Source organism: Coregonus lavaretus, assembly GCF_964263955.1.
Source record: "Coregonus lavaretus genome assembly, chromosome: 16".
Classification (NCBI taxonomy): Eukaryota; Metazoa; Chordata; class Actinopteri; order Salmoniformes; family Salmonidae; genus Coregonus; species Coregonus lavaretus.
The window spans coordinates 21,372,430-21,399,657 of NC_140003.1; the positions used below are offsets into that span (position 1 = coordinate 21,372,430).

A 27,228-nucleotide genomic window follows, 5' to 3' on the forward strand; every position below is an offset into this window, starting at 1 on the left:
AAAAATTGAACTCTTTGGCCTAAATGCAAAGCGCTATGTCTGGAAAAAAAACAGGCACAGCTCATCACCTGTCGGACACAATCCCTACCGTGAAGCATGGTGGTGGCAGCATCATGCTATGGGGATGCTTTTCAGTGGCAGGGACTGAGAGACTTGTAAGGATAGAGGTAACAATGAATGGAGCCAAATACAGGCAAATCCTTGATGAGAACCTGCTTCAGAGTACAAACGACCTTAGACTGGGACCAAGATTTACGTTCCAAGAGGATAATGACCCCAAGCATACAGCCAAAACAATGCTGGAATGTCTTCAGAACAATAATAAGAAAGTCCTTGAGCGGCCCAGCCAAAACCCAGACTTGAATCCCATTGAAAATCTGTGGAAAGACTTGTAGATTGCTGTTCACCGCCACTTACCATCTAATTTAACAGAGCTTGAGAAAATCTGCATGGAAGAACAGGAGAAAATTCCCAAATACAGATGTGCAAAGCTGATACAGACATACCCAAAACGACTCAAAGCTGTAATCTCTACCAAAGGTGCTTCTACAAAGTACTGACTCGGGGTGTAAATACTTACGTAACGGAGATATGTCTGTATTTCATTTTCAATACATTTGCAAAAATGTCTAAAAACATGTGTTCACTTTGTCATTATGGGGTATTGTGTGTAGATAGGTGAGATTTAAAAAAATATTTAATCCATTTTGAATTCAGGCTGTAACACAACAAAATGTGGAATAAGTCAAGGGGTATGAATACTTTCTGAAGGCCCTGTATGTGTGTGTGTGTGAGAGAGAGCTGCCTGGTCGAGGAGGTGACAGGAGCTGTGTGGGTTGGAGCTGTGCTGCACAGGAGAGAGGTGACAGTGAAGTAGGGACAGCGTCACCCTCTCCACAACACAACACACTTATCATAGAGAATGCCCCAGGCCAACTTCTACAATACAAAAAAGTGTCCCGTTTTTTACCTGCTCTTTTCTAAATTTAGTTTGATCTTCATTTAAAGCAACCTGGTAGGACTGTAAAGTAACAACAATATACACTACTTCGGTCTACCGCAACTACATGATAAAATGTGTATGTCGCTCTAGTGAAATAAATGTCTCATCATTCCTTGGCACATGTATGAGGGGGAGTACAAGGTGGAGGTCAAGGGTAAACTCTCACCCAAACACAATCAAGTCCCTATCTCACTCTCCCAACTCTCTTTACAGTGTGTAGGCTGGATTAATCAGTGGAGAACATTTGACCTGGCCCTCGCCTGTCATTAGACGTTTGAGTTCCGGATCACAGAACAAAGTCAAATCTCACAGCAGACTACAGGTTCAGAGAGAGGACCAGTGATCCATACTGTATGGATTGGTGGGGGACAGTGGGAGAGGCTGGGAGAGAGGTGCAGAGAGGAGCAAGAAAAAGTGCTGGACAGAGGGAGATAGCTGGGAGCTCAACAGTTTAAAAGGACTAGAGGTATAAACTTCTAACAGTGAACATGAGGCTAGGGTTAGGATGAACTGTATGAATGAATGTAGACACAGTCGGAGGGCTTTATTATACAAAATCTGGTAACCCAGATGTTCCAAAACAACACTTGCTTGGATTCATCTACCCAACAAGACAGTGTCATTAGTGTGTGGGGTTCTCCTAAGCTATATGGAATTGTTTTAAGAAAGTCATACCAACGATCATTTTGCTATTTGATTTTGAATTTTAAGACCCCTTAAAGTAAAAAAATAATATATATATATATATATATATATATATATATATATATATATATATATATATATATATATATATATATATATATATATATATATATACACACACACTGCTCAAAAAAATAAAGGGAACACTTAAACAACACAATGTAACTCCAAGTCAATCACACTTCTGTGAAATCAAACTGTCCACTTAGGGAGCAACAATGATTGACAATACATTTCACATGCTGTTGTGCAAATGGAATAGACAACAGGTGGAAATTATAGGCAATTAGCAAGACACCCCCAATAAAGGACTGGTTTTGCAGGTGGTGACCACAGACCACTTCTCAGTTCCTATGCTTCCTGGCTGATGTTTTGGTCACTTTTGAATGCTGGCGGTGCTTTCACTCTAGTGGTAGCATGAGACGGAGTCTACAACCCACACAAGTGGCTCAGGTAGTGCAGCTCATCCAGGATGGCATATCAATGCGAGCTGTGGCAAGAAGGTTTGCTGTGTCTGTTAGCGTAGTGTCCAGAGCATGAAGGCGCTACCAGGAGACAGGCCAGTACATCAGGAGACGTGGAGGAGGCCGTAGGAGGGCAACAACCCAGCAGCAGGACTGCTACCTCCGCCTTTGTGCAAGGAGGAGCAGGAGGAGCACTGCCAGAGCCCTGCAAAATGACCTCCAGCAGGCCACAAATGTGCATGTGTCTGCTCAAACGGTCAGAAACAGACTCCATGAGGGTGGTATGAGGGCCCGACGTCCACAGGTGGGGGTTGTGCTTACAGCACAACACTGTGCAGGACGTTTGGCATTTGCCAGAGAACACCAAGATTGGCAAATTCGCCAATGGCGCCCTGTGCTCTTCACAGATGAAAGCAGGTTCACACTGAGCACATGTGACAGAGTCTGGAGACGCCGTGGAGAACGTTCTGCTGCCTGCAACATCCTCCAGCATGACCGGTTTGGCGGTGGGTCAGTCATGGTGTGGGGTGGCATTTCTTTGGGGGGCCGCACAGCCCTCCATGTGCTCGCCAGAGGTAGCCTGACTGCCATTAGGTACCAAGATGAGATCCTCAGATCGCTTGTGAGACCATATGCTGGTGCGGTTGGTCCTGGGTTCCTCCTAATGCAAGACAATGCTAGACCTCATGTGGCTGGAGTGTGTCAGCAGTTCCTGCAAGAGGAAGGCATTGATGCTATGGACTGGCCCGCCCGTTCCCCAGACCTGAATCCAATTGAGCACATCTGGGACATCATGTCTCTCTCCATCCACCAACGCCACATTGCACCACAGACTGTCCAGGAGTTGGCGGATGCTTTAGTCCAGGTCTGGGAGGAGATCCCTCAGGAGACCATCCGGCACCTCATCAGGAGCATGCCAAGGCGTTGTAGGGAGGTCATACAGGCACGTGGAGGCCACACACACTACTGAGCCTCATTTTGACTTGTTTTAAGGTCATTACATCAAAGTTGGATCAGCCTGTAGTGTGGTTTTCCACTTTAATTTTGAGGGTGACTCCAAATCCAGACCTCCATGGGTTGATACATTTGATTTCCATTGATAATTTTTGTGTGATTTTGTTGTCAGCACATTCAACTAAGTAAAGAAAAAAGTATTTAATAAGATTATTTCATTCATTCAGATCTAGGATGTGTTATTTTAGTGTTCCATTTATTTTTTTGAGCAGTACGTACATACATACATACATACACACACACACACACACACACACACACACACACACACACACACACACACACACACACACACACACACACACACACACACACACACACACACACACACACACACACACACACACACACACACACACACACACACACACACACACACACACACACACACACACACACACACACACACACACTAACGGTCAAAAGTTTTAGAACACCTACTCATTCAAGGGTTTCTCTTTATTTTTACTATTTTCTACATTGTAGAATAATAGTGAAGACATCAAAACTATGAAATAACACATATGGAATCATGTAGTAACCAAAAAAGTGTTAAACAAATCAAATTATATTTTATATTTGAGATTCTTCAAATAGCCACCCTTTGCCTTGATGACAGCTTTGCACACTCTAGGCATTCTCTAACCAGCTTCACCTGGAATGCTTTTCCAACAGTCTTGAAGGAGTTCCCACATATGCTGAGCACTTGTTGGCTGCTTTTCCTTCACTCTGCGGTCCGAATCATCCCAAACCATCTCAATTTGGTTGAGATCGGGGGATTGTGGAGGCCAGGTCATCTGATGAAGCACTCCATCATTCTCCTTCTTGGTAGAATCACCCTTACGCAGCCTGGAGGTGTGTTGGGTCATTGTCCTGTTGAAAAACAAATGATAGTCCCACTAAGCACAAACCAGATGGGATGGCGTATCAATGCAGAATGCTTTGGTAGCCATGCTGGTTAAGTGTGCCTTGAATTCTAAATAAAATCACTGACAGTGTCACCAGCAAAGCACCCCCACACAATCACACCTCCTCCTCCATGCTTTATGGTGGGAAATACACATGCGGAGATCATCCGTTCACCTACTCTGCGTCTCACAAAGACACTGCGGTTGGAACCAAAAATCTCAAATTTGGACTCCAGACCAAAGGACAGATTTCCACCGGTCTAATGTCCATCGCTCGTGTTTCTTGGCCCAAGCAAGTTTATTCTTATTATTGGTGTCCTTTAGTAGTGGTTTCATTGTAGCAATTCGTCCATGAAGGCCTGATTCACACAGTCTCCTCTGAACAGTTGATGTTGAGATGTGTCTGTTACTTGAACTCTGTGAAGCATTTATTTGGGCTGCAATTTCTGATGCTGGTAACTCTAATTAACTTATCCTCTGCAGCAGAGGTAACTCTGGGTCTTTCTTTCCTGTGGCGGTCATCATGAGAGCTAGTTTCATCATAGCGCTTGATGGTTTTTGCGACTGCACTTGAAGAAACTTTCAAAGTTCTTGAAAATGTCCGTATTGACTGACCTTCATGTCTTAAAGTAATGATGGACTCTCATTTCTCTTTGCTTATTTAAGCTGTTCTTGCCATTATATGGACTTGGTCTTTTACCAAATAGGGCTATCTTCTGTATACCACCCCTACCTTGTCACAACACAACTGATTGGCTCAAACACATTAAGAAGGAAAGAAATCCCACAAAGGCACACCTGTTAATTGAAATGCATTCCAGGTGACTACCTCATGAAGCTGGTTGAGAGAATGCCAAGAGTGAAATGCTTACTTACAAGCCCTTAACCAACATTGCAGTTAAGAGAAATAAGTGTTAAGTAAAAAATTGATAAGTAAAAAATAATTAAAATAATTAAAGAGCAGCAGTAAAATAAAATAACAGTAGGGAGGCTATATAAAGGGGGTACCAGTACAGGTTAGTTGAGGTAATTGAGGTAATACGTACATGTGGGTAGAGTTAAAGTGACTATGCATAGATAAACAGAGAGTAGCAGCAGCGTAAAAGAGGGGGTGGGGGGACAACGCAAATAGTCTGGGTAGCCATGATTAGCTGTTCAGGAGTCTTATGGCTTGGGGGTAGAAGCTGTTAAGAAGCATTTTGGACCTAGACTTGGCGCTCCGGGACTGCTTGCCGTGCGATAGCAGAGAGAACAGTCTATGACTAGGGTGGCTGGAGTCTTTGACAATTTTTAGGGCCTTCCTCTGACACCGCCTGGTATAGAGGTCCTGGATGGCAGGAAGCTTGGCCCCAGTGATGTACTGGGCCGTACGCACTACCCTCTGTAGTGCCTTGCGGTCGGAGGCCGAGCAGTTGCCATACCAGGAAGTGATGCAACCAGTCAGGATGCTCTCGATGGTGCAGCTGTATAACGTTTTGAGGATCTGAGGACCCATGCCAAATCTTTTCAGTCTCCTGAGGGGGAATAGGCTTTGTCGTGCCCTCTTCACGACTGTCTTGGTGTGTTTGGACAATGATCGTTTGTTGGTGATGTGGACACCAAGGAACTTGAAGCTCTCAACCTGTTCCACTACAGCCCCGTCGACGAGAATGGGGGCGTTCTCAATACTATTTTTCCCCCTGTAGTCCACAATCATCTCCTTTGTCTTGATCACGTTGAGGGAGAGGTTGTTATCCTGGCATCATACGGCCAGGTCACTGACCTCCTCTCTATAGGGTGTCTCATCGTTGTCGGTGATCAGGCCTACCACTGTTGTGTCATCGGCAAACTTAATGATGGTGTTGGAGTCGTGCCTGGCCATGCAGTCATGGGTGAACAGGGAGAACAGGAGGGGACTGAGCATGCACCCCTGAGGTGCCCCCGTGTTGTTGAGGATCAGCGTGGCAGATGTGTTGTTACCTACCCTTACCACCTGGGGGCGGCCCGTCAGGAAGTCCAGGATCCAGTTGCAGAGGGAGGTGTTTAGTCCCAGTGTCCTTAGCTTAATGATGAGCTTTGAGGGCACTATGGTGTTGAACGCTGATTTTGATTTGTTTAACACTTTTATATATATGTGTTATGTGTTATTTCATAGTTTGATGTCTTCACTATTATTCTACAATGTAGAAAAGAGTAAAAATTAAGAAAAACCCTGGAATGAGTAAGTGTGTCCAAACTTTTGACTGGTACTGTATATGAACAATTATATCTTTGGCCTTACTGCTATTAGCCCATACAAACACATTGAATAACAAATTCACCACATGGAACATCAGATAACCATTGTGCTCGTGAGAGTCTCCTATTTCCATAGAGGGGTCATAATAGTTATGTAGTCCAAACCGTTTCGGACGCTTTTGTGAGAAGACCGATTTTCGGGATGTCTCATGGTCTGACAAAACACTCTAGCTCGGTCACCTTTCACCGCAGATGCGGAAGCGCGACATAGACGGATGCGGTGGATTGAGATGCATCTAATGCAAAAAAACAGATCTCTAGCATAAACTGACAAAATGTTATGGGGATTTTTTTATTATGCCAATTAGATTTCAGCGGGGGTGTGGACATCGATGTTAGGGGGTTAAAACGATAAGATAAAATCATAATGAATTCACAATGCAGATATGGTCCTGAGTATGACCGCTAGGGGGCAATGCAGTTCAATCTACCGCAGTCATGGCTCCCAGACGGCGCTCACCTTACTGCTGTCCCCCACCCACTCAGCAACGATGGTAGTAAATGATGCTTTTGGGTTATCTGCTACCTCTCCTCCATGTTCTCAGTGGTCAGTACATGGGACTTCATGTCCCACTTCTCATCGATGAAATGGCTCATTGAAGTGATGTATGACATTGTGTTCATAGACGTCCAACAATCTGTTATTAATGCCATGTATGGTGTTTGAGAGCTCACACTTTGTACTTGCAGAGCAATCATTGTACAATTTCTCCATCCAGGCCATCACGTAGCATCTTGTAGTCTGGTTCTAGGTATTCCATCAGGGTATTGAAGCCGACATCCTCTACCATTGACAATGGCGGCATATAAACTGCAATCATTTCTGTAATCAGCGCTGTGATTTTCTCACGCCGTCCCTTATCGCACTTCTTTTGTGTGAAGAGTCTGTCTAACGTCTGTTGTTGGGGGCCTGCACTGCTGCCAACAATGGTTTGGGTCCCACAGTGCCTCCGTTTTAGATGGTTAAGCTGCCACTGTAGCTCAATTCCACCTCGCAAAGTATGCATTTCACCACCTTTTCAATTAAGTATTGCCATACAGGACTTCACTGCTGTCACTTCCCTGTCTCACTCTCTGCCATTATTATAACTGTTAACGATAAAAACATTGGTTAGGGATTTTTTCTAAAAGTTAATGATCCCAATTTTGTTTAAATGTTCACACCCATTTGTCTGTCTGTAATTGTGCAAGGGTAGAAACTGGGGTCTGCAGAGTACAGCCTGGGAACAGGTTTAAGAAATATTTGAGCTCTGCCTTAAAGTAACTGTCCAGTGAAAATCTCACTTTTAAAATGGTATATTCTGTTAACTCATACCCAAATAATGTTGTTGACTCGTCCTATACTCATGTGTCCAAAGCATAAATTGGAGAAATAAAACACTTCAAAAACCCCAGCTCAAACTTGCATTTCAAAACTATTTCCTCATAGTATGATGTCATACTCCTGATGAGGATGAGCTGGCCAATCAGCAGTCTAGAGGATGAGCTGGCCAATCAGAAGTCTACTCGCATGAATATATTTTACATTCTGTTGTTGGACGCCCACACCATTCTAACACAGAAAAGCTGCTTTTTAACATACTTAACAACCATTTTTGGGAAGGAAAACTATTTCACTCATATTGTAGGTAATTATAGGTCATATTTCACAGAAATCTAGAAACACTGGACAGTTACTTTAAGACACTACCTTAAAGCTAGCTCAGTGTGCTTTTATGTGATGTTCATTTGATAATCAAAGGCAATCGAAGGTTCTTTTACATTCCTCTGATCAGACATTTAAGGGAAAAAAATGAAAATGGCATAGTGCCAAAATGATTAATGTTTTGGCCTGTACGGTTTGTCACAGAAGGAAGACAGGACAGAGAAATGTAAGGGAGAGGACAGGAGAGTGGAAGAGGGCAGAGGAGAGGAAGTCCAGACATCCTTATGTCTCCAGGATACAAAAACAGATAACTCTGTTGATAGCCTTGTGTTTGAGAGAAGACTTTCAGAGGCTGGAGTTATTCTCTCCACTGATTCAATCAACTGATTGGCCATGGTCACCGCCTGATGATTGAATGATAGTCTCTTTTGTTTTGCTCACTCCAGCTCAAGGTTGTACAGACCGAGGGGTCAATTGGATGAGAAGCCTTTCGGAACAGTGGAGTTAAAGATTTGAATGGAGCAGAAGATAGTGCATTCAAAAAGTATTCAGACCCCTAGACTTTTTCAAAATGTTGTGACGTTACAGCCTTATTCTAAAATGGATTAAATTGTCATCAATCTACACACAATACCCCATAATGACAAAGCAAAAGCAGGTTTTAGAAATGCTTTCAAATGTAAAAAAAAAAAAAATACATTTACATAAGTATTCAGAACCTTTACTCTACTTTATTGAAGCACCTTTGGCAGCGACTACAGCCTCGAGTCTTCTTGGGTATGATGCTACAAGCTTGGCACACCTGTATTTGGGGAGCTTCTCCCATTCTTCTCTGCAGATCCTCTCAAGCTCTGTCAGGTTGGATGGGGAGCATCGCTGCACAGCTATTTTCAGGTCTCTCCAGAGATGTTCGATCAGGTTCAAGTCCGGGCTCTGGCTGGGCCACTCAAGGACATTCAGAGACTTGTCCCAAAGCCACTCCTGCGATGTCTTGACTGTGTGCTTAGGGTCGTTATCCTGTTGGAAGGTGAACCTTCGTCTGAGGTCCTGAGCGCTCTGGAGCAGGTTTTCATCAAGGAGCTCTCTGTACATTGCTCCGATCATCTTTCCCTCGATCCTGACTAGTCTCCCAGTCCCTGCCGCTGAAAAACATCCCCACAGCATGATGCTGCCACCACCATGCTTCACCGTAGGGATGGTGCCATGTTTCCTCCAGACGTGATGCTTGGCATTCAGGCCAAAGAGTTCAATCTTGGTTTCATCAGAACAAAGAATCTTGTTTTTCATGGTCTGAGAGTCCTTTAGGTGCCTTTTGGCAAACTCCAACCGGGCTGTCATGTGCCTTTTACTGAGGAGTGGCTTCCGTCTGGCCACTACCATAAAGGACTGATGGGTGGAGTGCTGCAGAGATGGTTGTCCTTCTGGAAGGTTCTCCCATCTCCACAGAGGAACTCTGGAGCTCTGTCAGAGTGACCGTCAGGTTCTTGGTCACCTCCCTGACCAAAACCCTTATCCCCCGGTTCCTCAGTTTGGCTGGGCGGCCAGCTCTAGGAAGAGTCTTGGTGATTACAAACTTCCATTTAAGAATGATGGAGGCCACTGTGTTCCTGGGGACCTTCAATGCTGCAGAAATGTTTTGGTACCCTTCCCCAGATCTGTGCCTCGACACAATCTTGTCTCTGAGATCTACGGACAATTCCTTCGACCTCATGGCTTGGTTTTTGCTCTGACATGCACTGTCAACTGCAAGACCTTATATAGACTGGTGTGTGCCTTTCCAAATCATGTCCAATCAAGAAACATCTCAAGGATGATCAATGGAAACAGGATGCACCTGAGCTCAATTTCAAAGTCTCATAGCAAAGGGTCTGAATACTTATGTAAATAAAGTATTTCAGTTTTTATTGTTATTTTTTACGTGCAAAAAAAAATAAAATGTTTTCGCTTCGTCATTATGGGGTATTGTGTGTAGTTTGATGAGAAAGAACATTTATTTAATCCATTTTAGAATAAGGCTGTAAAGTAACAAAATGTGGAAAAAGTCAAGGGGTCTGAATACTTTCCGAATGCACTGTATTTAGTGTGTTGTGCGACTTTGGGGTGACATGGTCTGAAGAGCTATTTGTCACATTGAAGATTTATGATTTGAAAGGAGAAAATGTACGATTTGAAAGGTGCATGCATTGTGTTTCTTGTATTTTCATCTAGCTAATCTCAGAGGGTGATTACACTCGTCCAGTCTCGCTGTGACATTTTGTGCTTGGATATTTTGAGCCAAATCTTGAGGGGGGCTGAACCTGAAAAATGTAAGATTTGAAAGGAGCAAGCAATGCATCCCTGTTATTTTCATCTAGCTAATCTCACAGGGTGATCACACTTGCCCAGTCTCACTGATATTTTGTGCCGTGATATTTTGAGGGGTTAAATCTAAATCAACACAACATTGTCAGAGACTCGCAACAATATATGCACAGATGAAACTTTCCTAGCATTTCAATAGACTCGTATGATTTAGTAGAGTAGGAGTTTGGGAACAGAAGGACTGGGATAGTTGCTTCTCATCTTGGTCTAATATGTACCGTGTGAGAAAGACACAGAGCGAGAGAGAGCGAGAGAGAGCGAGAGAGAGCGAGAGAGAGCGAGAGAGAGCATGAGATGTACCGAAATCTATTATAGCTGCTAACACCTTAGGTGCTGAGGGAGTGACTAGCTCATTGATCCAGAGCCCTCCTGAATCCTCTTACTGGTAGCTAATAGAGAGCTTGTTCCTACGGGCCAGCTACTGGTAGCTAATAGAGAGCTTGTTCCTACGGGCCAGCTACTGGTAGCTAATAGAGAGCTTGTTCCTATGGGCCAGCTACTGGTAGCTAATAGAGAGCTTGTTCCTATGGGCCAGATACTGGTAGCTAATAGAGAGCTTGTTCCTATGGGCCAGCTACTGGTAGCTACTAGACAGCTGGTTCCTATGGGCCAGCTGCTGGTAGCTAATAGAGAGCTTGTTCCTATGGGCCAGCTACTGGCAGCTAATAGAGAGCTTGTTCCATGGGCCAGCTACTGGCAGCTAATAGAGAGCTTGTTCCTATGGGCCAGCTACTGGTAGCTAATAGAGAGCTTGTTCCTATGGGCCAGCTACTGGTAGCTAATAGAGAGCTTGTTCCTATGGGCCAGCTACTGGTAGCTAATAGAGAGCTTGTTCCTATGGGCCAGCTACTGGCAGCTAAGGGCTCAGACACACCAATAGCATTTGCTGGCTGAGAGTACTTCAATGTAATTTGCAAACCGAATTTACATCGCGTTATTGCCCTGTTGAAAGGTGAATTCATCTCCCAGTCTGGTGGAAGGCAGACAACCACGTTTTCCTCTAGGATTTTGCCTGTGCTTAGCTCCATTTAGTTTCTTTTTTATCCTGAAAAACTCCCCAGTCCTTAACGGTTACAATGATAGACATAACATGATGCAGCCACCACTTCGCTTGAAAATATGGAGAGAGGTACTCAGTAATGTATTGGATTGGATTTGCCCATAAACATAACACTTTGTATTCAGGACAAAAAGTTAATTGCTTTGCCACATTTTTTGCAGTATTACTTTAGTGCCTTGTTGCAAACAGGATGCATGTTTTGGAATATTTTTTAATTCTGTACAGGCTTCCTTCTTTTCACTCTGTCAATTATGTTAGTATTGTGGAGTAACTACAATGTTTTTGATCCATCCTGAGTTTTCTCCTATCACAGCCATTAAACAGTGACAAAAAAAATCTGAATTTGATCCATTTAAAATTCAGCCTGTAACAAAACAAAATGTGGAAAAAGTAAAGGGGTGTGAATACTTTTCTAAAGGCACTGTATGTCCGAACCGCTGCTGGGAAGTCTGTCTCACTGTCTGTGTGTTCTGCGGTAGGACAGATAGAGTGCAATCACTGCAGCTGTGTATCCTGTGTTAGTGGGCAAGTGAGCATTGTCGAAATCAAAACCCAACCCTCAAGTAAGTCATGACGAACTCACTTACAAAACTCTGTTTTGGACGAGACTGACCTTGTGACGAAAATTATCCCATTTACACTTTGTAGTACCTTTTGACAGTAGAATAAATGTTTCTGACTAATATCGATGCTACATAGGTTGTTTTCTATCAGAGAAGTTGTTCATTGCCTAAAGCGAGCTCTATTTTCGCATACCCAAAACACCTACTATTTAGAACACAAGAATGGGTATTCAGACACGGCAACAGGTCTCGGCCAATAGTAAGTAGGTTATGTCCCAATGGCACCCTATTCCCTATATATTGAAGTACTTTTTGAGCGCTATGGGCCCTGGTCAAAAGTAGCGCACTACATAAGGAATAGGGTGCCATTTGGAAAGCAGACCTTGTACATCAGCAGATTACCTCAATTACTAGGCTCACTAACTGACACGCAAAATCACAGGTGTCCAGTAGAAACCGCCTGAACAGGCAAGGAAACCAACCCTCGCCATCACTTTAGGTACTGACTGTTAAATCACCTCCTCCTTCTGACTGACTGACACCACCTCCTAAAGCCTAATGATTACAATCTTCTCAGAACTGACAGTTATTACTCATCCAGTTCATCCTCTCTAATAGTTACTGTACTGCTGCTAGATGTACATCACTACCTAAAGTCAGGTCCTATAGGAGTTTACTGCCAGCTGTCCATAGTCCAACTGACCTTTTACACCAATATGGGTGAAACCCTTTCTCACACCACCACAGCTTTGCGACTGCAGAAATACAGTGGGGGAAAAAAGTATTTAGTCAGCCACCAATTGTGCAAGTTCTCCCACTTAAAAAGATGAGAGAGGCCTGTAATTTTCATCATAGGTACACGTCAACTATGACAGACAAATTGAGAGAAAGAAATTATAGAAAATCACATTGTAGGATTTTAATGAATTTATTTGCAAATTATGGTGGAAAATAAGTATTTGGTCACCTACAAACAAGCAAGATTTCTGGCTCTCACAGACCTGTAACTTCTTCTTTAAGAGGCTCCTCTGTCCTCCACTCGTTACCTGTATTAATGGCACCTGTTTGAACTTGTTATCAGTATAAAAGACACCTGTCCACAACCTCAAACAGTCACACTCCAAACTCCACTATGGCCAAGACCAAAGAGCTGTCAAAGGACACCAGAAACAAAATTGTAGACCTGCACCAGGCTGGGAAGACTGAATCTGGTATCTTAGGTATTGTCTAACCTTCATGTCTTAAATTAATGATGGACTGTCGTTTCTCTTTGCTTATTTGATCTGTACTTGACATAATATGGACTTGGTCTTTTACCAAATAGGGCTATCTTCTGTATACACCCCTACCTTATCACAACACAACTGATTGGCTCAAATGCATTAAGAAATAAATAAATTACACAAATGAACTTTTAAGAAGGCCCACCTGTTAATTTAAATGCATTCCAGGTGACTACCTCATGAAGCTGGTTGAGAGAATACCAAGAGTGTGCAAAGCTGTCATCAAGGCAAAGGGTGGCTATTTGAAGAATCTAAAATCTAAAATATATTTTGATTTGTTTAACACTTTTTTGGTTACTATATGATTCCATGTGTTACATCATAGTTTTGATGTCTTCACTATTATTCTACAATGTAAAAAAAAATAGTAAAAATAAAGAAAAAACCTTGAATGAGTAGGTGTGTCCAAAGTTTTGACTGGTAGTGTATTACAAAATGGTAAAGGCTCTCTTTTTTATTTTTTTATAGCTTGGTCTGTGAGAAAAAAATTAAGAAGATGTCGTGTGGTAAGTGTTGCAAAACATTACAATTCTACTGCATTACACATGTACAGTGGGGAAAAAAGTATTTAGTCAGCCACCAATTGTGCAAGTTCTCCCACTTAAAAAGATGAGGCCTGTCATTTTCATCATAGGTACACGTCAACTATGACAGACAAATTGAGAAAAAGAAATCCAGAAAATCACATTGTAGGATTTTTTATGAATTTATTTGCAAATTATGGTGGAAAATAAGTATTTGGTCACCTACAAACAAGCAAGATTTCTGGCTCTCACAGACCTGTAACTTCTTCTTTAAGAGGCTCCTCTGTCCTCCACTCATTACCTGTATTAATGGCACCTGTTTGAACTTGTTATCAGTATAAAAGACACCTGTCCACAACCTCAAACAGTCACACTCCAAACTCCACTATGGCCAAGACCAAAGAGCTGTCAAAGGACACCAGAAACAAAATTGTAGACCTGCACCAGGCTGGGAAGACTGAATCTGCAATAGGTAAGCAGCTTGGTTTGAAGAAATCAACTGTGGGAGCAATTATTAGGAAATGGAAGACATACAAGACCACTGATAATCTCCCTCGATCTGGGGCTCCACGCAAGATCTCACCCCGTGGGGTCAAAATGATCACAAGAACGGTGAGCAACAATCCCAGAACCACACGGGGGGACCTAGTGAATGACCTGCAGAGAGCTGGGACCAAAGTAACAAAGCCTACCATCAGTAACACACTACGCCGCCAGGGACTCAAATCCTGCAGTGCCAGACGTGTCCCCCTGCTTAAACCAGTATGTGTCCAGGCCCGTCTGAAGTTTGCTAGAGTGCATTTGGATGATCCAGAAGAGGATTGGGAGAATGTCATATGGTCAGATGAAACCAAAATATAACTTTTTGGTAAAAACTCAACTCGTCGTGTTTGGAGGACAAAGAATGCTGAGTTGCATCCAAAGAACACCATACCTACTGTGAAGCATGGGGTGGAAACATCATGATTTGGGGCTGTTTTTCTGCAAAGGGACCAGGACGACTGATCCGTGTAAAGGAAAGAATGAATGGGGCCATGTATCGTTAGATGTTGAGTGAAAACCTCCTTCCATCAGCAAGGGCATTGAAGATGAAACGTGGCTGGGTCTTTCAGCATGACAATGATCCCAAACACACCGCCCGGGCAACGAAGGAGTGGCTTCGTAAGAAGCATTTCAAGGTCCTGGAGTGGCCTAGCCAGTCTCCAGATCTCAACCCCATAGAAAATCTTTGGAGGGAGTTGAAAGTCCGTGTTGCCCAGCGACAGCCCCAAAACATCACTGCTTTAGAGGAGATCTGCATGGAGGAATGTGTGAAAACCTTGTGAAGACTTACAGAAAACGTTTGACCTGTGTCATTGCCAACAAAGGGTATATAACAAAGTATTGAGAAACTTTTGTTATTGACCAAATACTTATTTTCCACCATAATTTGCAAATAAATTCATTAAAAATCCTACAATGTGATTTTCAGGAATTTTTTTCTCATTTTGTCTGTCATAGTTGACGTGTACCTATGATGAAAATTACAGGCCTCGCATCTTTTTAAGTGGGAGAACTTACACAATTGGTGGCTGACTAAATACTTTTTTTCTCCACTGTATCTGGATGTTATCACAGCATGAAAACTAACTGAGTCAGGCTAATGAGAATAACTTTATATAATTTGCTTTTGAAACAGTCTCATGCCACGGTAATGGCTTTTGAAACAGTTTCATGCAGTAAATGACCCTGGCTGGCTGTGGTTGTCATCGTTAGCTAAGTAAGATGTTAGTTAGCCAGGGAACCGCCTGAGGAGGACGTCATGGGGATATCAGAGCTGTTAATTACACCTCAATCGCAGAAACAGAAGATGATGAGCGAGCCAGGGAGAGTGTGCGTGTGTTCCTGTATGTGTGCCTGTGTGTGTGTGTACCTGTGTTTGTGTGTGCCTGTACCTGTGTTTGCCTGTACCAGTGTTTGTGTGTGTACCTGTGTTTGTGTTCCTGTGTGTGTGTACCTGTGTCTGTGTGTGCCTGTGTGTGTGTGTGCCTGTGTGTGTGTGTGTGTGTGTGTACCTGTGTTTGTGGTATAAGGTATAGCAACTGTGACATCACAGGTACAACAATAACAGCTAGCCGCCTTTCACAGTGTCACCTCATCTCCCTCACTGTCAATTTAGTCAATACAGTTTTGAGTTTAGGGCCTTTAAATATTCAGTGGCTGTGACACTACAAACTGAATCCATTCGAGTGGTACTGTGTCTCAGTGTGTCAAAGGGGAAGAGAGGAGACAGAAGATGTGACGTAGGCATGACACAGAGAGATGGGTTAGGTTGAGACTCACAGCGGCTTCTGATAAGAGAAACACCAGTGAGAGACAATCAAAGCCTCAGGGTTGACTTGATAGTCAATTCATGTCTCCTGTCTGCAAATACACTTGAATATTACCATAAAGATGCACAGGCACGTTCCTAAATTGTTTTATTGGTATGTGCTGGTCATAAGTCACATGAAAAGATTAATAGATTTAACACATCTTTAAATAGGCCTAGGTTTGGAGTTTGAAACACCCAATGACCTTTTGACAAGGGATCTTAAATCTATCTGGAATTGCAAAGCAAGTTCAATGCATAGCACATATTCAACACCATGGCTCTTGGGTCAAGCATGTGCCATTTATCAAAGGAAAACCATTGGGGTTTTCAAGCAAGGAGCCCTGCTTCATAGTGAGCCAACTCCCTCAGGATCAATAAATGACTATACCTGTTACCAGCAGACCACCACCACCACTGAGAGTATTATGGGGCCTCGTTCTGAGAAATCACAGTTTCTTTGGTTCAATAACACACACCCCTCAAAAGAGAAAGGCTTAGCAAAGTTCACCAGGTCTAACAGAGTGAGATTTATCCTACATTCTCAGTCCCACCATCTACCAAACGGAAGGTAGGGCTGATCGCATTAAACTCTAACACAATTGAAAGTGCCCTCCTTTTCAGAGAAGACTGAGTTCTTTCAATAGTAGAGATGAGAAAGGCAGGTGGGAAATAGAGTGTCATGGTTCATGCATAGTTTAAAGAACAAACTTTAAATGCTTGTTGAGATCTTAGAAGGAACCTTGAGAAGCAGGGAAGGGATTAAGAAAGTCAGCCAGTGAGCGCTTCACAATCGCTACTTCCACATTGAATGGCAATTTCCACTCTACGCATACATTTGCATACTTTTATGACGTACACAGCTCTTTTTAGACTAGGGCTTCCATGTTCTCCTCCCCCTGCAGTAGTAGCCATCGCCCTCTCAGAGCATGGGGAAGAGGGTGAATTAAGCAATAAGGCCCTCTGGGGTTTGTGGTATATGGCCAATATACCAAGGCTAAAGGCTGTTCTTACCCACAACGCAACGCCTGGATACAGCCCTTAGCCGTGGTATATACCACAAACCCCAGAGGTGCCTTATTGCTATTATAAACTGGTTACCAACGTAATTAGAGCAGTAAAAATACATATTTTGTCATACCCGTGGTATATGGTCTAATATACCACGGCTGTCAGCCAATCAGCATTCAGGGCTCGAACCACCCAGTTTATAATGGTGCTTTAAAGATATATTACTAGTTTAAGAGAAGGGGCATTGGGACCAGAGAGGTTCATTAAGATGGGCACTGATACTCTGAGCTATAGGTGCTGGTGTTATAGGGATTAAAAACTCACCTTTAATGTTCTGGTAGGGGCCCAGCCAGTGCTGTCGATAGAGTGCTCCCGCAACAAACTGGGAAAATAGAAACCAGCAGACATCAAATCTCCATCATCACATCGGAAATCATGGGGAAAGAAAAAGAACAATATAAAAATACCCTACTACTACATTCAGACATTTCTTGCCCAGGACATCCTCACTTGTGATGTGTATTGCTCTATAAATGATTGGACATCACAAATGAAAGTGAGCCAGCCAGGCATCTTAAAATATCTGCTTTTCTTGACCTTTCATGTGCTGATGACTACAGTGGCTTGCGAAAGTATTCACCCCCCTTGGCATTTTTCCTATTTTGTTGCCTTAGAACCTGGAATTTAGATGAATTTTTGGGGGGGTTGTATCATTTGATTTACACAACACGCCTACCACTTTGAAGATGCAAAATATTTTTTATTGTGAAACAAACAAGAAATAAGACAAAAAAACAAAACTTGAGCGTGCATAACTATTCACCCCCCCCAAAGTCAATACATTGTAGAGCCACCTTTTGCAGCAATTACAGCTGCAAGTCTCTTGGGGTATGTCTCTATAAGCTTGACACATCTAGCCACTGGGATATTTGCCCATTATTCAAGGCAAAACTGCCCCAGCTCCTTCAAGTTGGATGGGTTCCGCTGGTGTACAGCAATCTTTAAGTCATACCACAGATTCTCAATTGGATTTAGGTCTGGGCTTTGACTAGGCCATTCCAAGACATTTAAATGTTTCCCCTTAATCCACTCGAGTGTTGCTTTAGCAGTATTCTTAGTGTCATTGTCCTGCTGGAAGGTGAACCTCGAGGCGGGATGGTGTTCTCGGGGTGATGGGTTTGTGCCAGACATAGCGTTTTCCTTGATGGCCAAAAAGCTCAATTTTTGTCTCATCTGACCAGAGTACCTTTTTCCATATGTTTGGGGAGTCTACCACATGGCTTTTGGCGAAAATCAAACATGTTTGCTTATTTTTTTCTTTAAGCAATGTATTTTTTCTGGCCACTCTTCCGTAAACCCAAGCTCTGTGGAGTGTATGGCTTAAAGTGGTCCTATGGACAGATACTCCAATCTCCGCTGTGGAGCTTTGCAGATCCTTCAGGGTTATCTTTGGTCTCTTTGTTGCCTCTGATTAATGCCCTCATTGCCTGGTCCGTGAGTTTTGGTGTGCGGCCCTCGCTTGGCAGGTTTGTTGTGGTGCCATATTCTTTCAATTTTTTTATAATGGATATAATGGTGCTCCGTGGGATGTTCAAAGTTTCTGATATTTTTTTATAACCCAACCCTGATTTGTACTTCTCCACAACTTTATCCCTGACCTGTTTAGAGTGCCCCTTGCTTAGTGGTGTTGCAGACTCTGGGGCCTTTCAGAACAGGTGTATATATACTGAAATCATGTGACAGATCATGTGACACTTAGATTGCACACAGGTGGACTTTATTTAACTAATTATGTTACTTCTGAAGGTAATTGGTTGCACCAGATCTTATTTAGGGGCTTCATAGCAAAGGGGGTGAATACATATCCACGAACCCCTTTTCCGTTATTTTTTTTTTTTGAATTTCTTGAAACAAGTTATTTTTTTCATTCCACTTCACCAATTTGGACTATTTTGTGTATGTCCATTACATGAAATCCAAATAAAAATCAATTTAAATTACAGGTTGTAATGCAACAAAATAGGACAAATGCAAAGGGGGATGAATACTTTTGCAAGGCACTGTAGATGTCAGTGTGTTAACATCATAAAGAGATGTCTTTTCACAGCTGTGCTGTTTTGTTGTACGGTCTCCAAGGTTCTGAGAATAACTAGAGACTTGACAGACATAAATTCTGCCTGTAAATGTCTTCCTCTCTCCAGCCCCAGCTAGCCAGCCAGCCCAGCCTCTCTCTCTAGCTCTCTCTCTCTCTCTCTAGGGCTCAGCTGGGAGAGAAGCTGCTTGGCATTGGCCACTGCTGGGGCTCCTGTGTCCACTAACCACACTTTGGAATCTGTCCATGTAGTCCACTTCTGAATCGCCACCCTTTAAAACACACACACAGAGGATGAATTGCCAATCAGTGTTTGGCAATGTGAAAAGGAGTTCATTACCTCAAACAGATCTCCCCCGTCTCAGCGATGTTGGGGTGCCATATTCTGGTCTGGCATTTCACTTTGGGAGGCTGGGGAGAGAAACATGGGAAAGATTAGGATTAATCTCGTCCACCAGCAAGCTCTCCCTTGAGCCTGAGGAAGAGGTTAAGACCATTTTTACCGCAAAGTTTGATTGGGACAGTATGGAACACATAGGTTCGCCTGAGGCAAACCAACCTCCACAAACCAACAAACAATGATGCAAAGCACAGCATAGCTCAGGAGGAGACTTACTTTCATATGGTGCTGAGATTCTTCAAAAGAACCCCCTGTATATTTTCTCCCTCAGACTGAACCAAACATGAAAACAAAAACAAACAACACAAACACCACAAAAAAAGCAGTCTTCTTTTTAACATTGTTTATTTGATTATATGTCAGCCTTAGACCTCATTAGTGCTCCTCAAAACTGTGAGATGAGGGTGGCACCGTGGCAGAGAAATAGATCTTTATACAAACAGTACAGAGAGAAATAGAAGTGTCAGTCTGCAATAGTTGATCAAAGAAGCCTCTAGAAGACAGAGTCCCAGGCAATTTGCTAAGTGGACAAAAACAGTTTGGAATTTCTTCAAGTGTTTGGACGCACATTGGACTTTACCTTTCTTAAAATACCACTCTCTGCTCCAGTCAATTTCCCAAATCTTGCCTTTTTTTTTATTTTACAGTGCACAATGATACAGTTGAAGTCGGAAGTTTACATACACCTTAGCCAAATACATTTAAACTCAGTTTTCCACAATTCCTGACATTTAATCCTAGTAAAAATTCCCTGTCTTAGAGCAGTTAGGATCACCACTTTATATTAAGAATGTGAAATGTCAGAATAATAGTAGAGAGAATTATTTATTTTCTGCTTTTATTTCTTTCATCACATTCCCAATTTGGTAGCATTGCCTTTAAATTGTTTAACTTGGGTCAAACGTTTCGGGTAGCCTTCCACAAGCTTCCCACAATAAGTTGGGTGAATTTTGGCCCATTCCTCCTGACAGAGCTGGTGTAACTGAGTCAGGTTTGTAGGCCTCCTTGCTCGCACACGCTTTTTCAGTTCTGACCACACATTTTCTATAGGATTGAGGTCAGGGCTTTGTGATGGCCACTCCAATACCTTGACTTTGTTGTCCTTAAGCCATTTTGCCACAACTTTGGAAGTATGCTTGGGGTCATTGTCCATTTGGAAGACCCATTTGCGACGAAGCTTTAACTTCCTGACTGATGTCTTGAGATGTTGCTTCAATACATCCACATAATTTCCCTTCCTCATGATGCCATCTATTTTGTGAAGTGCACCAGTCCCTCTTGCAGCAAAGCACCCCCACAGCATGATGCTGCCACCCCTGTGCTTCATGGTTGGGATGGTGTTCTTCGGCTTGTAATCGTCCCCCTTTTTCCTCCAAACATAACGATGGTCATTATGGCCAAACAGTTCTATTTTTGTTTCATCAGACCAGAGGACATTTCTCCAAAAAGTACGATCTTTGTCCCCATGTGCAGTTGCAAACCGTAGTCTGGCTTTTTTATGGCGGTTTTGGAGCAGTGGCTTTTTCCTTGCTGTGCGGCCTTTCAGGTTATGTCGATATAGGACTCGTTTTACTGTGGATATAGATACTTTTGTACCCGTTTCTTCCAGCATCTTCACAAGGTCCTTTGCTGTTGTTCTGGGATTGATTTGCACTTTTCGCACCAAAGTATGTTCATCTCTAGGAGACAGAACACGTCTCCTTCCTGAGCGGTGTGACGGCTGTGTGGTCCCATGGCGTTTATACTTGCGTACTATTGTTTGTACAGATGAATGTGGTACCTTCAGGCGTTTGTAAATTGCTCCCAATGATGAACCAGGCTTGTGGAGGTCTACAATTTGTTTTCTGAGGTCTTGGCTGATTTCTTTTCATTTTCCCATGATGTCAAGCAAAGAGGCACTGAGTTTGAAGGTAGACCTTGAAATACATCAACAAGTACACCTCCAATTGACTCAAATGATGTCAATTAGCCTATCAGAAGCTTCTAAAGCCATGACATCATTTTCTGGAATTTTCCAAGCTGTTTAAAGGGACAGTCAACTTAGTGTATGTAAACATCTGACCCACTGGAATTGTGATAGTGAATTATAAGTGAAATAATCTGTCTGTAAACAATTGTTGGAAAAATTACTTGTGTCATGCACAAAGTAGATGTCCTAACCGACTTGCCAAAACTATAGTTTGTTAACAAGAAATTTGTGGAATGGTTGAAAAACAAGTTTTAATGGCCCCAACCTAAGTGTATGTAAACTTCCGACTTCAGCTATATATTCCATAAAAGAGACATGGAATGAAATAACTTGCAAAATCACAACTTTTGCTCCCTCTTGTTTTTGTTTATGCTAGAATGTCTAGCCTGTGAGAAAGGCTAGGGCCTCAGTAACTTTAAGCAACTACTTTTCCCTAAAGCAGCCAGATGAAAATATTCCTGATGGCTCCCATTCTCTAACAAAGGTGAAGTAGAGAGGGAAAGATTCATGAAAAAGTGACCAGTTGGCAATGCCAATACTCTGAGATGACAATAACTGTCCTGGAATGTGCAGTGCAAACTTTTTGTCTGAAGTGCCAAAATGGATTTAAGATAACCTTAGATTCTGTAGTCTGTAACAATGCTCTTTCATTCCCCAGAATTGAATGCTAATGAGGCCAGTCTTGGCTAAGAGTCTGTCTTTAAATTCCAACCCTACTGTCATCTTACACCATTATCAAATGCCTCAGTTTACCACCTTACAACAGCCTTAGAAGGCTTAGAAGAACCAGTAAAAGTAATTATTAATGGCTGGGATCAAGACATTACAAAACTCATAAAAACGAAAATAATATAATATCGATTGAACATCTTTGTACAATACTGTGGCCCAGTTTGCCATAATGGTCAGATGTTCCAATAAACAGAAGGTGTTTAGTATCTAGGGGCTAGGCCTACTGAAAAAAAACAAAAAACTAATGTTCTTTATGAGTCTATTTCAGGCCGTTTACTAGCTCTCATAAAAGGATGGTAAATCCATACAGGCAGGCGGTAAACACAGCCTTTACTGCCTGTCTAATTATCCTCCATTAAGATAAAGCACAGAGCGCAAGGTCTTTGTAGAAACAGGCTGTAAATTCACCATTCAAATAAAGCACAGAGCGTAACGTCTTCGGTAGAAACAGGCTGTAAAGCACAGAGCGTAAGGTTTTGGAAGAAACAGGCTGTAAATTCAAAACCTGGACTGTTCCTGATGACACACAGGAGTGTGTGTGTGTGTGTGTGAGTGTGCACGCGCCTGTGTGTGTGTATTAAGACGAGCAGTGTGAGGTGAGATAAAACGACATCCAGGATGGATGGGTGGCATATAAACAAGGAAGAGAATTGAGGGAAAACTAAAGGCTGAGACTCTGCTCTGTGTGGGGCTGTAACTACCCTGCATCCCTGCCACCTCCATGCTAGGCTGTTTACTGAGAGGACATGTACTCACTTTCTCCTGATGGAGCTGTGGACGGGAGGCAAACTGGGAGAGCGTAAATTACCCATGCTGCTGCACAGCCCCGGGGTTTTATCTCCACAAAACTACTGGGTTTCATCCAAAATGGCACCCTATTCCCTACATAGCGCACTACTTTTGACAAGGGCTCTGCTCAAAAGTAGTTCACTATGTAGGGAATAGTGTGCCATTTTGGACACAGACCTGGTATATATTGGCCATAGGGACATTCAAATGGAAGGGAGGATCGGAACGGTTTCCTAAATCATGACCCTGAGTTGGCCTAACGCGGTGTGAGGGTGGGTGACATAACTCAGAGAGAATTAGCCATGGAAATGGATACCACTAAACAATGAGTCCTCCTCTCCATCCCTCATCACCTGTTCTCAGTGCTCAGCAGCACCTCCATCTGACACACCAACACATAAACACACTATTTATAATGAGACATGACAGGACCACTTACCACCATGTTGTAAGCTTCAGGGACGTTTATTTCAAACTGGAATTTTCCACTCTGGTAGTAGCCTTCATCTGCAGATGAAGAGAGAGAGAGAGAAAGAGAAAGAGAGAGAGAAAGAGAGAGAGAGAGAGAGAGAGAGAAAGAGAGAGAGAAAGAGAAAGAGAAAGAGAAAGAGAAAGAGAGAAAGAAAGAGAGAAAGAGAGAAAGAGAGAGAGAAAGAGAGAGAAAGAGAAAGAGAGAAAGAGAGAGAAAGAGAAAGAGAAAGAGAGAGAGAGAGAGAGAGAGAGAGAGAGAGAGAGAGAGAGAGAGAGAGATACAGTGAGCAGCAGTGGAGGTTTAGCCGGTGGAATTCCCAGCTGTCTCCCGGGGGACCTGTGTTGTCCGTCAGCAGAAGGATTGATGGCGGGGCCAGGCTCAAGTCACTCTAGTCTAACGCACTGGTTGAGCAACGTTGGCCCAGTAATGAGCTGTTCTCTAGGCACTGTCTCCAGCATACCATGCTGCCTTAATAGAGGGCAATAATTGGGATGACGGCCAATAAAATCCTATGTGATCCTGAGCCTTGATGGGCCTGTGATTGAGAGATGGCTATAAAACCAGAGCTGTTCCCTCCCTCTGGGGAAGGCTCTCTTAACCCTGAACAGACCTGAGCGGAGGGAAACGGACTGCTAGGTCTAATTAGCAGCAGCTTGACGCCAGACACACTCATTATGAATCAGCATTGGAACCCCTCTGAGAAAACACTGGTTCTGCTCTGGTAAACTCATCTTAAGCCCTTAAAAATATTAGCCGCTTGCTTTAACGACTTTTAATATGTTGTGCAGCCTATTATTAGTGCACGCTCAGGCACACACCACACATAAACACTGGCTAGGCTATATGGCCTTCAGAATTTGTACAACCTTACGGAGTAGAAATAAATAATTGTAAAATAACAGAGAAATCTACCTGGGTAATAAAGCATCGACCAATATAACATCTTCAAACCTGAAACCTGGAGGTGTCTCAACCTAAGCAGTTCGCTAAAAAGCTATCATTGCCCCATAATTGCAGGTTAAGGCAGATTTCCATGCAATATCTGTGGGATATGGAGGTTGGCTGGTTCACAAATGACTTCAGTCACTGTGAAATCAGCAGGTCTGACCCCATCACTCTCATCACCAAAGTATGGCTGATGAGTCAGAGCCAGCAGGCGTAGAGCGCAGAGACACTGACTGGGGAGTCCGAGCCAAAAAGAAGCAGCTGCATCGCCAGGCCATCTCCTGACAGAAGTAACCACTGTGCTGCTGCCATGACGGCTACAGAGAACCCTATTCCAGCTGCACTGGCACAGCGGGTAGTAAAGTGCAGAGTGCACAAATGGCACGGCAAAGATGCTAGAAGGGAATGGGGTCCAGGGCCATGTTCCTTTCCAGATGACACGCCCACACATCAGTAGAAGCCTACCAGATGCTTCCACTGAAGATTCCATGCAGTCAAAAATGTTAAATAACAAGAGCTTTTTAATGACACTTAGCACTTGGATGTTGTGAAATGCGCTTACATTTTCGACAACAATGTATTAGACCGATTCCTTATATGAACATCTTGCTTGATATAAAATAAAACCATCTAATGCTGTTGCATTTCATAGGCAGCTGAAACATCTTTGTGAACATTGAATGCCATAACTTTTCCATGTCCAGGTTCTCCACAGCCTTGATACCATGGGCCCTGCTCCTTCAAACCTATTTCACTGAGATGCAGGGTGGGTGCAGCAGAACCAGAGAGATCTGATGCCCTGAGTGAGTGATCAGCCCCCGAAGCCTATTAAGTTTCTACAGCCTGGCCCACTATCAGGAGAATAGGCTGTGTAAGCTGTCTACTGAGCCTGTGGAGCATGAAGGACCCTGCTCTAAAGTCTAGCTGAAAGCTGATCTAGTCTCTAGCAGCACACACCTCTCCAACGCTCTTCCTCCTGCTCACCTCACTTACAGAGGTAGGCTATTAGGGGACGTTCTTCTCTCCCACTTTCTCTCCCCAGTCCCCACACCGATCAGATATCTTCACACAGCTCAGGATTGATGGAGAGACTGAATTCCACAAACCAATTTCACACGGCGAGAACAACTGCTAGAGCACCACAGCTACACCTTCCAGCACATTTTCGCAGTCATCTCACAGAGGTTAAAAAGCCAATCCAATTCCTGGCCCTTAAAGTGTGATGTCTACATTTCACTTGCAGATTTAGGACAATATCCTCATCGTCAGCAGCCTATTTGGCATAGAGTTGAATAATGGCAGGCTAAATGCTGTGAGAATGAGGATGGCACAGACACAGGCCAGGGTGGGGATAATAATACTGTGGTCCTTGCTCTGCTCTCTCCATGCCTACTGCATCCTAATGACTACAGAGGGTTCCCACTGAAGGAATATTTAGGCCTCCCATCTCACACACCATGTTTCTCTGGGTAGTCAGAACAGGACGCTTAGCCTCACCTACCAGATGGGGATCTCTGTGTGATAAGTAGAACGGGTAAATTATTACACACGTATTTGAGCACTGTGTGTAAGCGTTTAGAAGAGTAAAAAATTGTCAACCAAAGTTATTTTTTACAAGGCAGAAATCTAGCCTAGGATTGAAGTAGGCTAAAGTGTGGATTCAGACCATGGATGGTGTAGCAGTGCAGGATCATACCATGGCCCAGGTGTAGCAGTGCAGGATCATACCATGGCCCAGGTGTAGCAGTGCAGGATCATACCATGGCCCAGGTGTAGCAGTGCAGGATCATACCATGGCCCAGGTGTAGCAGTGCAGGATCATACCATGGCCCAGGTGTAGCAGTGCAGGATCATACCATGGCCCAGGTGTAGCAGTGCAGGATCATACCATGGCCCAGGTGTAGCAGTGCAGGATCATACCATGGCCCAGGTGTAGCAGTGCAGGATCATACCATGGCCCAGGTGTAGCAGTGCAGGATCATACCATGGCCCAGGTGTAGCAGTGCAGGATCATACCATGGCCCAGGTATAGCAGTGCAGGATCATACCATGGCCCAGGTATAGCAGTGCAGGATCATACCATGGCCCAGGTGTAGCAGTGCAGGATCATACCATGGCCCAGGTGTAGCAGTGCAGGATCATACCATGGCCCAGGTATATCATCTTCAGATTATGTCCATGTTTGACAAGCATCTGAGGTCAGTGCCAGCCTGTCTGACTATAACATAATGGAAAAACAACATCCAAGACGTTCCAGATCAGAGCTTACCCACAATGCTGTCTGTCCACCAGGACGTCGAGGACAACCAGCCACCTACCATCACAAGCCAGATATAACTCTAGTGACAGTGCAGTACCTAATCAGGCCACACAAAGGGCCTTTATCCATTATGGATGTGTGTAAAGGGAGAGAAAGCGTCTTGTGGCTAATAGCAAAATAGGATGAATTAGTAATGGTGGGCACAAGGGTTATCAGTCTTTCCATCAGGGGTTAGGCCAGGGACAAGACTTTGTTAACTATCCAGAGCAATCATATTCTTCCGGTTTAAAAATAGCTAGTACACAAGATATTGCAACAGGCTGCATTGAGCAACAGCTGTTGAGAGGAAATTACTGATACTGAGGCCGCTGAATAACTAATTTATCTTGTGGACTACTGAA

The 27,228-nt window shown here is 43.4% G+C and overlaps 1 protein-coding gene across 1 annotated transcript in view; it reads right to left on the reverse strand.

The window, feature by feature from the left end:
- LOC311143695 (NEDD8-conjugating enzyme UBE2F) overlaps positions 1–27,228 on the reverse strand; it is a 74,030-nt gene that overhangs the window by 18,865 nt on the left and 27,937 nt on the right. The window contains exons 5-7 of the mRNA XM_084179567.1: positions 23,590–23,657; positions 19,601–19,671; positions 17,493–17,550 (exon numbers count right to left, since the gene is read on the reverse strand). Of these exons, the coding sequence (XP_084035693.1) occupies positions 17,493–17,550; positions 19,601–19,671; positions 23,590–23,657 (197 nt within the window). The remainder of the gene's footprint in view (positions 1–17,492; positions 17,551–19,600; positions 19,672–23,589; positions 23,658–27,228) is intronic.